We start from the raw sequence: 13,076 nt of genomic DNA, 5'->3' as shown, positions 1-13,076 counted from the left end.
AAAGACACATTACCAGTAAACATGACTGTGGATTGTCACCATTGATGTCACCTAAGAGGATCCAGCCCACAGACGTGTTGACATGTGAGAGGGACGGACGTGCGGTCCATAGACAGCTCTACATGCAGGACATGGAAGCGGCTGAGGTTTCGTAAGCCCCTCGCTCAGTATCCGGCTGCAGATATTCGCCCTTCTCTTTAATTTTGGGAGTGCGCCCCTGAAGACTCCTAGCGCTGGGCCATATAGCGGTGCCCGGCCACTTACTGATGTGCACCATTCTTTTGCCGACGCCTAGCATACTGGAAACCAATGTGTTACACCTGGCAGTAATAAAGCCGTCTACATCCGTCTTACCAGCGTCTGTGTCTCCAGAAACATTTCAAGATTAAAGAAAGACACATATAGAATTCTAAGTGTTTGCTCCGATCTCTCGGAGTGTGATATTATGCGCTTTAGCGAACGCTGCACTATGACCCAATAATGAACAATCCCAATATATTCTTATCACAAGGTCTGATACCAGCTGGACTTTGCCTGGGAGCACATACTGCAAGTTTGTCCCTGCGGATTAAGGGTCACAGAGAAGAGAAACACATTATTCCTACCTACGACAGAGGCTCCTCTTTCTGCAAACGCCAAGGCATAGGCCTTCCCCAGACCTGCAAGAAAGACCGTCATATTAGAGGGGAGTAAAGTCGCAGGTGACAGATACAAGATGCGCAGGGCAGACAGCGCAGTGACGACATAAACAGCACATACAACTCCTCGGCCGTCACCCTGATTGTCAGAGGCCTGAATGCTTCTAATTCCCACCTGCATGGAAGGGTCCGGCTACCAACCTGCTGAAAATCTCACAGCCCGCAGCAGCATGGTTCTTTTCTATTTCACCAACAAAATTAGAAGAGTTTGCAAAACCAAACTTTGCCCTTTCTGAGCTGCTGCTCTACACTGGTGCACATACATTAGGAACAGCAGATTAAATATTACCCCGTCTCTTAAAGGGGTATTCCATCTCCAGGCTCCGATATCCCAATATGTAATGGGTATAATAGCAATATTAGCAAATACATTCAATTAGAAATATACATGCACAGTCAGCCCAGCTATGTAAACACACACAGCTCTGCTATATACACACACGTAGATTGGAAATGTTACAGCATAGTGGATGGGATTTCTATAAATCCCATGCCCACTATGTGTGCACTGACGCCTGCGGCTTCCCTGCGGAGATGGACATGCGGCGCGTCTTTCCAGACTGCAGCATGTCTATTTATCTCGCTGACACAAGTCTCCTCAAGATAAATGTCACCCGTACACTGTATTGGATGCGGTGATTCTGCACGGTTCAGTGATCACATGCGGAATCACCTGCATTCAATAGCCGGCAGCACTTTGGTCATAGAGGACATGTGCGGTGTCCAAAGCACCTGTTCCGTATCGTCTACACATAGTCATATGCTAAGTTCACACTGGGCATTTTTGTTGCGTTTTTTTTTCCCTCTGCAGCAAAACCTGGGTGTTTGGTAGGAAAGCGGGGTTTTGCTGTGCTTTTTGTGCGTTTTTTTTTCTTCATTCAATTCAATGGGTGAAAGACGCTGAAAGAAGTGACATGTTCTAGGTCCAAAAAACACTGAAAAGCACAAAATACTGATAAAAAAAAACAATGTGCGTGAGATTTCAGAAGTCTCATAGGCTTTGCTGGTACTGTAAAAAGCAGCTGAAAATTAGCAGAAAAAAAAACGCAGCAAAAACGCCGTGTGTGAACTTAGCCTTAGATGGACTGTACGGTCTGTTCACAAGGAATGAGCTGCACAAGGTGTCTGGCCACACTGTGATGCACGACGGCCTGTCCTTGTACAAACACTCCCTCACAGGGTGCTATTACAGGAAGTCATCGTGGATCCATGGGATAGGGGGAGACTCACCAGTCACTGGGGGTCCGACTCCCACTGATAAGAGCCCTGGTTGTCAGGATCGGTGGGCGTCTCAGTGATTGGGAATACAGGGGGCTGACTGTGTGACCCCAGGCTCTTCCTCTGCTCTTCAGCGACCTCTCCTCCATTCACAGCTCCTGTTTGGGGACTGGTGGGGTCCCAGTAGTCGGACCACCCGCTATCCCTTATCCCGAGGTAACTTCCAGTCTTGAAGATAATCACCCCTTTAACTCCAGTGACCTGTTAACCCTTTACACAGGCCACAAGGAGCGCCGACATTAACCCCTCAGTGTCCTAGCTCACAGGGCTGATACATAGTGGCATTTATGGCCGGTCTCCCGCACTGACAGCCGCAGCCCCCAATAGCTCTACACAGGGGGGCTGCAGCTTGTGGACCCCCAGCAGTGAGGAGGCTGCACCGTCTGACAGAACATGACGAGAGTCCAGAAGAACGAACTCTCCAGAAGTTCCACAGACAGAACCGCCGCCTGTGAACAGTAACTAGCAGCACATATCAGTGTAAAGCTGCGCTCACCTCCCCCGGCGCCGGTCACCAGCACCACCCGACCATCAAAGCGCAAAGAAGACGCCATCTCTCCTGCAGAAACGACAACTGTGACCGTGACAGTAACCGGGACACAACAGCAGCAGGAGCCGTGCGTACCAAGCCTCAGTCTGAGGGGATGGGCGGGGCTACAAGGGAACCGTCTGCTGATTGGCTGTCTGCTATATGAGGGGCGTTGCCATGTGACAGGAGGCAGCGCTGTGACCCTCTCCAGCCTCCTGACAGTGGATTACCTGCGGCTCCTGGCAGCGTCTTTTATGAGCGGCTCCAAGCACCGTGTTTATACTATGTTTTTTGAGGCGTTATTTATGGAGGGAAAAATGGTAACAAAATTCTCATTGGGGTCTGTTACAAACCCCCAAATATAACAGAAACCATGGAAAGTCTACTTCTAAAGCAGATAGATGAAGCTGCAACCCATAATGAGGTCCTGGTTATGGGGGACTTTAACTACCCGGATATTAACTGGGAAACAGAAACCTGTGAAACCCATAAAGGCAACAGGTTTCTGCTAATAACCAAGAAAAATTATCTTTCACAATTGGTGCAGAATCCAACCAGAGGAGCAGCACTTTTAGACCTAATACTATCTAATAGACCTGACAGAATAACAAATCTGCAGGTGGTCGGGCATCTAGGAAATAGCGACCACAATATTGTACAGTTTCACCTGTCTTTCACTAGGGGGACTTGTCAGGGAGACACAAAAACACTGAACTTTAGGAAGGCAAAGTTTGACCAGCTTAGAGATGCCCTTAATCTGGTAGACTGGGACAATATCCTCAGAAATAAGAATACAGATAATAAATGGGAAATGTTTAAGAACATCCTAAATAGGCAGTGTAAGCGGTTTATACCTGATAACATGATACTGTATGGTGATCTGTTAGTGATCTATTAGTGATCGTTCTGTCCCATCATTATTCCTCAGCTGGGGAAAGAGGACGGGAAACAAGCGCTGAACAACTTCAGTACTGTCGATCAAGCTCATTTATTGGCCGTGTGGTATTATATATTTTTTAATATTATTATTATTATTATACATTTTTATAGCGCCATTTATTCCATGGCGCTTTACATGTGAATACGGGGCAAATATAGACAAATACATTAAACATGAGCAGATAACAAGGCACACGAGTACATAAGGAGGGAGGACCCTGCCCGCGAGGGCTCACGATTTCAACACTTCAATTAATTAATATGAATGATAGATTTATTGATTGGTTTTGTTATATAGTACACAGTATATATGTATTTTCAAAGAGTATAGCAGAAAGCTAATTGAAAACTTGTCCAGCCACATGTCAATTGTTCCAAATGGTCAGTCTAAACAAAGGAATTTACATTTAGTGTACACTTTACACTTATCATCAAAGATGAGAGATCTTCCTAGGCCTACATATGTTGATTGGAGGTCTTAGGCCGGTTTCACACGTCAGTGGCTCCAGTACGTGAGGTGACAGTTTCCTCACATACCGAAGCCACTGACACACGTAGACGCATTAAAATCAATGCATCTGTGCAGATGTCATTGATTTTTTGCGGACCGTGTCTCCGTGTGCCAAACATGGAGACATGTCAGTGTTCGTGGGAGCGCACATATTACACGGACCCATTAAAGTCAACCTCCCATAGGGGTGGAGCTGCATATTCATGACTGTAAATGAGCGGCCCCACGTGACCCCATACAGTAAAAGGTGCGGCCAGGAGAGGAAGCAGCGACAGCCAACGAGGGAGCTGGATGAGTATTTTCAGAACAGCGGGGGGGGGGCACAGGGGGTGGGGACATGGACCTTTATTTTATACACGATAAACTTAAAAAAAAAGGATTATTCATATCTTCTTTGCAGCAGACGCTGCTGCACAGAAGATATGAATCGCGGTTTCGGCACGATGCAGGGGACAGCGCTAAACTTTAGCGCTGTCTCCTGCACGCTCCGTGTGGTACCCAGTGGGCACACGGGCGGCACACATGTGCCGCACGTGTGCCACACTGATGTGCCACATAAACGCAGGGGCACACGGACACGGATAATTCCGGTACCGATTTTTTCCGGTACCGGAATTATCTGGACGTGTGGGACTGCCCTTAAAGCCACTAGGGATCCCAGGTGGTGAAGTCTTATCTATTTGGCCTTAAGGCTTCAGTACACATACCATGATATAGAACAAAGCCTCAGATAACATTGAATGGACAGTTTTTAACATATAAATAGGAGGTATGCCGGAGACAGGGAACACAGAGACAGAGAGAGAGAGAGACAGATTGGATGACAGAATAACAAATCTGCAGGTGGTTGGGCATTTAGGAAATAGCGACCACAATATTGTGCAGTTTCACCTGTCTTTCACTAGGGGGACTTGTCAGGGAGTCACAAAAACATTGAACTTTAGGAAGGCAAAGTTTGAACAGCTTAGAGATGCCCTTAATCTGGTAGACTGGGACAATATCCTCAGAAATGAGAATACAGATAATAAATGGGAAATGTTTAAGAACATCCTAAATAGGCACTGTAAGCGGTTTATACCTTGTGGGAATAAAAGGACTAGAAATAGGAAAAACCCAATGTGGCTAAAGAAAGAAGTAAGACAGGCAATTAACAGTAAAAAGAAAGCATTTGCACTACTAAAGCAGGATGGCACCATTGAAGCTCTAAAAAACTATAGGGAGAAAAATACTTTATCTAAAAAACTAATTAAAGCTGCCAAAAAGGAAACAGAGAAGCACATTGCTAAGGAGAGTAAAACTAATCCCAAACTGTTCTTCAACTATATCAATAGTAAAAGAATAAAAACTGAAAATGTAGGCCCCTTAAAAAATAGTGAGGAAAGAATGGTTGTAGATGACGAGGAAAAAGCTAACATATTAAACACCTTCTTCTCCACGGTATTCACGGTGGAAAATGAAATGCTAGGTGAAATCCCAAGAAACAATGAAAACCCTATATTAAGGGTCACCAATCTAACCCAAGAAGAGGTGCGAAACCGGCTAAATAAGATTAAAATAGATAAATCTCCGGGTCCGGATGGCATACACCCACGAGTACTAAGGGAACTAAGTAATGTAATAGATAAACCATTATTTCTTATTTTTAGGGACTCTATAGCAACGGGGTCTGTTCCGCAGGACTGGCGCATAGCAAATGTGGTGCCAATATTCAAAAAGGGCTCTAAAAGTGAACCTGGAAATTATAGGCCAGTAAGTCTAACCTCTATTGTTGGTAAAATATTTGAAGGGTTTCTGAGGGATGTTATTCTGGATTATCTCAATGAGAATAACTGTTTAACTCCATATCAGCATGGGTTTATGAGAAATCGCTCCTGTCAAACCAATCTAATCAGTTTTTATGAAGAGGTAAGCTATAGACTGGACCACGGTGAGTCATTGGACGTGGTATATCTCGATTTTTCCAAAGCGTTTGATACCGTGCCGCACAAGAGGTTGGTACACAAAATGAGAATGCTTGGTCTGGGGGAAATTGTGTGTAAATGGGTTAGTAACTGGCTTAGTGATAGAAAGCAGAGGGTGGTTATAAATGGTATAGTCTCTAACTGGGTCGCTGTGACCAGTGGGGTACAGCAGGGGTCAGTATTGGGACCTGTTCTCTTCAACATATTCATTAATGATCTGGTAGAAGGTTTACACAGTAAAATATCGATATTTGCAGATGATACAAAACTATGTAAAGCAGTTAATACAAGAGAAGATAGTATTCTGCTACAGATGGATCTGGATAAGTTGGAAACTTGGGCTGAAAGGTGGCAGATGAGGTTTAACAATGATAAATGTAAGGTTATACACATGGGAAGAAGGAATCAATGTCACCATTACACACTGAATGGGAAACCACTGGGTAAATCTGACAGGGAGAAGGACTTGGGGATCCTAGTTAATGATAAACTTACCTGGAGCAGCCAGTGCCAGGCAGCAGCTGCCAAGGCAAACAGGATCATGGGGTGCATTAAAAGAGGTCTGGATACACATGATGAGAGCATTATACTGCCTCTGTACAAATCCCTAGTTAGACCGCACATGGAGTACTGTGTCCAGTTTTGGGCACCGGTGCTCAGGAAGGATATAATGGAACTAGAGAGAGTACAAAGGAGGGCAACAAAATTAATAAAGGGGATGGGAGAACTACAATACCCAGATAGATTAGCGAAATTAGGATTATTTAGTCTAGAAAAAAGACGACTGAGGGGCGATCTAATAACCATGTATAAGTATATAAGGGGACAATACAAATATCTCGCTGAGGATCTGTTTATACCAAGGAAGGTGACGGGCACAAGGGGGCATTCTTTGCGTCTGGAGGAGAGAAGGTTTTTCCACCAACATAGAAGAGGATTCTTTACTGTTAGGGCAGTGAGAATCTGGAATTGCTTGCCTGAGGAGGTGGTGATGGCGAACTCAGTCGAGGGGTTCAAGAGAGGCCTGGATGTCTTCCTGGAGCAGAACAATATTGTATCATACAATTAGGTTCTGTAGAAGGACGTAGATCTGGGGATATATTATGATGGAATATAGGCTGAACTGGATGGACAAATGTCTTTTTTCGGCCTTACTAACTATGTTACTATGTTACTATGTTATTTTCCTGAAGCGGTTTCGGTGCGGACTTGAGGAGCTTTGGGGCGCTTGCTAGCTTTGCAGCCTTATGATTGGAGATTGACTAATATAAAAATACTTTCATCAGGATCTGCTTCACGTGCACTTTATTTTTTCCGTTTTTCAAATCCTTTTTAAGAACAAAAATACTCAAAAAAAACTCCCTCATGTGAACAGCACAGTTCTAACGCCTACGTATAACCTCAGGGTGGACGTGGCATTGGGAACCTTTATAGCTGATCGCTTCACTTCGGATGTGGGTGCAGGCTCAGACTGGCGCATAGGGGAACAGAGGAATCCCCCGGTGGGCCCCTGGGCAGACACGGCCCCCAACCCCACTGTATGGGCAGTACTTGCCATAATTCACTTGATTCACTCTGTACAGAAAAGAGCAGCATCTCATCATTCATTGATCAAACTACCCAGTTTATTATTATGTAGAGATATAGGTACGTTTGTGAACGAGCGGAGTGTAATATTCATATGCAGGTGAAAAGTCAATGTTACTGGTGGGCCTTTGCACCCTAGTCCAACGCTGGGGGGAGGGGAGAAGGACCAAGACCTCTTAAGAGAATCTGATGGATCTCCGTATAAATCAATGGAGTCCGTAGTGTATAGCCAAGATAAACAGGCTACTCGTTCTTCCAGTTCAGACAGAATGTGACCACTGCAGCCAATCAGCGATTTCTAATTGGCTTCAGCAGTTACCTATTGCTCCCATCAGCAGTGAAGTCCAGGAGACCGGTGGGAACACCATTACCCTTACGGAAGAGCTGTTAGGTCCGATTAAAGGGTGATCTTCTACTGTAGGGTGCACAATCATTATTGATCGTGGGGTTTTAAAGTGACCTTCCACCCTGTGACTGAAAAGCAGGGCCGCCACTAGGAATTTCGGGGCCTCATACTGGCAAAATTTTCGTTGCATATTGAGGCTCCGCTCAGGCTTCACCCCAGCCCCACCTTCTCCTCTTGAACCGTCCACAGTCCCACCACCCTCTTTTGGAAAATCTCCACGTCTGCAACACGTTCTCACTAGTGATGAGCGAGTATACTCGTTGCTCTGGTTTTCCAGAGCACGCTCAGGTGATCTCCGAGTATTTGTGACTGCTCGGTGATTTAGTTTTCCTTGCCGCAGCTGGATGATTTGTGGCTACTAGACGGCTTGTTTACATGTGGGGATTGCCTGGTTGCTAGGGAATCCCCACATGTAATCAAGCTGGCTAGTAGGCACAAATCATCCAGATGCGGCAAGGAAAACTAAACGTCCGAGCAGTCACAAATACTCAGAGATCACCCGAGCAACAAGTACACTCGCACATCACTAGTCCTCACCAATCGCACATTAACAGTTCCCATCACCTGATCACATACATAGCCAGCAGCTTTCGTTTTGGCCAAAAGATTTTTTTTATGCGCCACCACGACAAGGTAGACTCTTTTGGCCGAACCCATAATTTAGGCATATTTTTATTTATTTTTCAATGTTTAAAATAACCAATAATACCACATACAATACCACCACACCATGACCAGAAAACATATTACCACCACAGTGACCGAATAATACCACATACAAGGAATAAATACCACCACACCATAACCATACAACATATTTCCACCGCATAGTGACTGAATACTGCAATGCTCATCACTAATTAAAAAAAGCACAATGCTAATATTACCATAAGTGCCATTCTACACATGAGCTCTGTATATAGTGTCACTGTACAGATAATATGGTGATCACCAGTGACATTATGCACAGGAGCTCTGTATATAGTGTCAGTGTACAGGTAATACAGGGATCTCTGATGACATTGCACGCAGGAGCTCTGTATACGTTGTCAGTGTAAAGTGTCATCTATAGGTGAAGTCCTTCATCTTCGCTTTTCATCTTCATCCAGCACAGACCGCTATCACTTCTTCCAGCCAGGGCTCGTCTTTGCAGGAAATAACACAGTTATCTAGAGCAGAGGTGTCAAACTGCATTCCTCGAGGGCCGCAAACAGGTCATGTTTTCAGGATTTCCTTGTATTGCACATGTGATAATTTAATCACCTGCACAGAATGATTCCAGCACCTTGTGCAATACAAGGAAATCCTGAAAACATGACCTGTTTGCGGCCCTCAAGGAATGCAGTTTGACACCTCTGATCTAGAGCAGAGGTCCCCAACTCCAGTCCTCAAGGCCCACCAACAGGTCATGTTTTCAGGATTTCCTTTGCATTGCACAGGTGATGCAATTATTACCTGGGCAAGACTAAGGAAATCCTGAAAACATGACCTGTTGGTGGGCCTTGAGGACTGGAGTTGGGGACCTCTGATCTAGAGCACCACTTGCAGAGCACATTACTTAATTTTTTCCCAACTTCTACACTACACAGGATGAAGAACAAAAAGGCAACATAGTGTCGATCTGCACAGTAATAGGACCCCCCATTGAAATAGTATTCTCAAAAAATAAAATACATGACTGCAGTAATAATATCCCTTAATTAGCCCCTAGGGTAATAATATTCCCCATTCTGGCCCACTTGTGTCTCATTCCTGGCTCCATACATATGTTCTCTCATCCTGCCCCATATGATCTCCCTATCTTGCCCCATCTGTCTCCATCCTGCCCCATCTGTGCCATGACCGTGCCCCATCTGTTTCCATTGTATCCATCCTGTCCCATGATCCTGCACCATCTGTCTCCATCCTGCCCCATCTGTCTCTATTCTGCCCAATGATCCTGTCCCGTCTGTCTCCATCCTGCCCCGTGATCCTGCACCATCTGTCTCTATCCTGCCCCATGATCCTGCACCATGGTCTGCATCCTGCCCCATGATCCTGCACCATCTCCATCCTGTCCGATCCATCTCCAGATCTCCCTATATGTCTCCATCTTTCCCATGATCCTGCACCATGTGTCTGCATCCAGCACAATATTTCCATTCTGCCCATGATACTGCCCCATCTGTCTCCATCCTGTCTCATGTCTCCATCCTGCCCCATCTGTCTCCATCCTGCCCATGTTCCTGTCGCATCTGTCTCCATCCTGCTCCATAATCCTGCCCCATCTGTCTGTGTATCCATCCTGCCCCCATGTTCCTGCCCCATCTGTCTCCATCCTGTCTCATGTCTCCATCCTGCCCCATCTGTCTCCATCCTGCCCCATCTGTCTCAATCCTGCCCCATAATCCTGCCCCATCTGTCTCCATCATGCCCCATGTTTCTGCCCCATCTGTCTCGTTCCTGCCCCATGATCTGGCACCATCTTTCTCCATCCTGCCCCATGTTCCTGCACCATCTGTCTCTATCCTTCCCCATATCTCCATCTGCACCATGTGTCTCCATCGTGCCTAATCTGTCTCCATCCTGTCCCATGATCCTGCACCATATGTCTCCATCCTGCACCATGTCACATATTGCAGAATCATGAGACAGGAAGGAGACAGATGGGTCACGATGGAGACACATGTTCCATGTTGCTCCATCCTGCCACCCACACATATTGCAGCTTGACGCTTTCAATTTAAAAAAAAACTAACTGTTTCTCCTTACCTGGCCGCGCTCCAGCGGTGATGTCAATCCCAGGCATTTCAAGCGCATACTCACTGGCGAATGACAATGACGTAATACGCCAGCGACATGCACGCTAACGTCAGCTGCCAGCCTCATATTGGCTAGCGGCTTTTAACTATTGCCGTGCGAGCCCGCACAACAATAGAGTTTAACTAAACCTGCGCCTCAGACTCAGGTTCAGTTACTGCAGCGGCAGAATCCTGCCGCTGGGGCCCGGTGAGCAGAAGAGAGGGAGCTCAGCGGGCCCCATATGCCAGTCAGGACAATAATGCACTGATGGCGGCCCTGCTTAAAAGTGACTCTACATTTCTCAAATATAGTCATCTGTTTGTCACTTGCTGACTTTTGTTCTCAGATCAGAATTCTGTTCCTATTGCTTCCAAAATGGTCACAATAATGGCACAAGGAGTGCAGCGGTAAGTCTAAACCAGGGTTCCCCAAACTCCAGTCCTCTCGGCCTCCCCGAGGTCATATTCTCAGGATCTCCTTAGTACTGTACAGGTGGTGAAATTATCATCAAGGCATCAGGACTTTTCTCACATCTGCAATACTATGGAAATCCTGAACATGGGCTGTGGGGGGCCGTGAGGACTGGAGTTTAGAGAACACTGATCTAAACCATGCCTCCCCTGCCATGGGATAGGAAAGACACAGAAGGTGTGGTTTAGGCCAGGAGCAGACATATCATTGGTGCAGCTTTACAGGGGCTCAAGAGATAAGGGGCCACGTCCGTCTTCAAAGTTTGTGGAATTGGTCACTATGATGAGCTATTGGACGGTAAAGGGCCCATATACTGTTCTTGCACAGGGGCCTCTTCTGTGTGTCCATCTATGATTTAGATTTACCACTGCATTCTCTATGCCTCTGACACAGCCACCTTGGAAGCAGCAGAAACACCATGCTGATCTGAGCAGAGTAGGCAGCGAGAGGAAAACAGAGGGTGACATTATATGAGAAACATCATCCTGGGTGGAGGACCACTTTTAGGATTGAGTGAAGAAAAAAAGGATCCAGCTCCAGAAATCCCATAGAACGAATGTTTATTGAAAATGAATAAAATCCATTATAACAGCGTATTAGTCACTAACCCGATAGGGGGAGCTCACACTGCCATATGTGTATCAGACCCGAAGTTCTTTAGTCATTGCATGAGGCATAAAGTTTACCTCCGGTCACTGCTGTCGGCTGATGGGACTACTGCTCGCATTTAATAGATGCGCCTTTTTTGGGTGGCTGTGGGCTGCTATTTTTAGGCTGAGGGGCCAATTGTTGTGAATTCTGTTGTCAAGCTCCCTCCTGTGGTCATGAATGGTACTTCAGCTGGTTCTGTCCATGGGCTTCCTCTGGTGGTTGTGAGTGGGGCTGCGGCTTCTGAGGTTCCTTCCACAGGTGACGAGGTTAATTCGTTAGCTGGCTGCTCTATTTAACTCCACCTAGATCATTGCTCCATGCCACCTGTCAATGTTCCAGTATTGGTCTAGTTCACTCCTGGATCGTTCTTGTGACCTGTCTTCCCAGCAGCAGCTAAGTTCCTGCTTGTTTTTCTCTGGTTTGCTATTTTTCTGTCCAGCTTGCTATTTTGATTGTTGTCTTACTTGCTGGAAGCTCTGGGACGCAGAGGGAGCGCCTCCGCACCGTGAGCGTTAGGAGTAATCCACGGCTATTTCTAGTGTGTGTGATAGGTGTCATGATCCCAAAGGCAGGGGATCACAAAAGGACAAGCACAAAAACAAAACAAGCTCTAGGGTGATGGAACCTGAGCTGACCGCGATCCTGAACCTAAACACACAACTAGCAGTAGCCGGGGAACGTACCTACGATGATTCCTAGACGTCTCGCGCCAGCCGAAGGATTAACTTCCCCTATTAGAAGAAACACAGACCTCACTTGCCTCCAGAGAAACACCCCACAGAAATAGCAGCCCCCCACATGTAATAACGGTGAAATGAGAGGAAAGCACATACGTAGTTATGAAAATAGAATCAGCAAAAATGAGGCCCGCTAAAGCTAGATAGCAGAGGATACAAAAGTGAACTGCGCGGTCAGCGAAAAACCCTTCAAAAAACCATCCTGAAATTACTTGAACTCATGTGCCAACTCATGGAACATGAGGAGTAATTTCAGCCCACTAGAGCAACCAGCAGCAAGGAATCACATATCTGCAAGCTGGACTAAGACAAAAATTAAGCAAAACGTGGAACAGGAAAATCAAAACTTAGCTTGTCCTGAAGATAACAGACGCAGGGAGCAGAGGTAAAAAGACACGCTGATTACATTGATAGCCGGCGAGGAAATGACAAAAAAGCCAGGTTAAATAGAAAACTCCCATAACCTGATGGAACAGGTGGACACCAGAGACCACAGAGACCACAAGTCACCCAGTACCATCAGTAAC

General features: G+C 46.0%; 1 protein-coding gene across 1 annotated transcript in view; it reads right to left on the bottom strand.

Annotated features, from left to right (window-relative positions):
* HSD17B4 (hydroxysteroid 17-beta dehydrogenase 4) overlaps positions 1-2,622 on the bottom strand; it is a 505,871-nt gene extending 503,249 nt beyond the window's left edge. The window contains exons 1-2 of the mRNA XM_069753449.1: positions 2,473-2,622; positions 606-659 (exon numbers count right to left, since the gene is read on the bottom strand). Coding sequence (XP_069609550.1) covers positions 606-659; positions 2,473-2,530 — 112 coding nt within the window. The 5' untranslated portion in view covers positions 2,531-2,622. The remainder of the gene's footprint in view (positions 1-605; positions 660-2,472) is intronic.
* Positions 2,623-13,076: the final 10,454 nt, after the last annotated feature.

Source organism: Ranitomeya imitator, chromosome 1 (assembly GCF_032444005.1).
Source record: "Ranitomeya imitator isolate aRanImi1 chromosome 1, aRanImi1.pri, whole genome shotgun sequence".
Taxonomy (NCBI): domain Eukaryota; kingdom Metazoa; phylum Chordata; class Amphibia; order Anura; family Dendrobatidae; genus Ranitomeya; species Ranitomeya imitator.
This window is presented reverse-complemented; position numbering and strand designations above follow the sequence as displayed.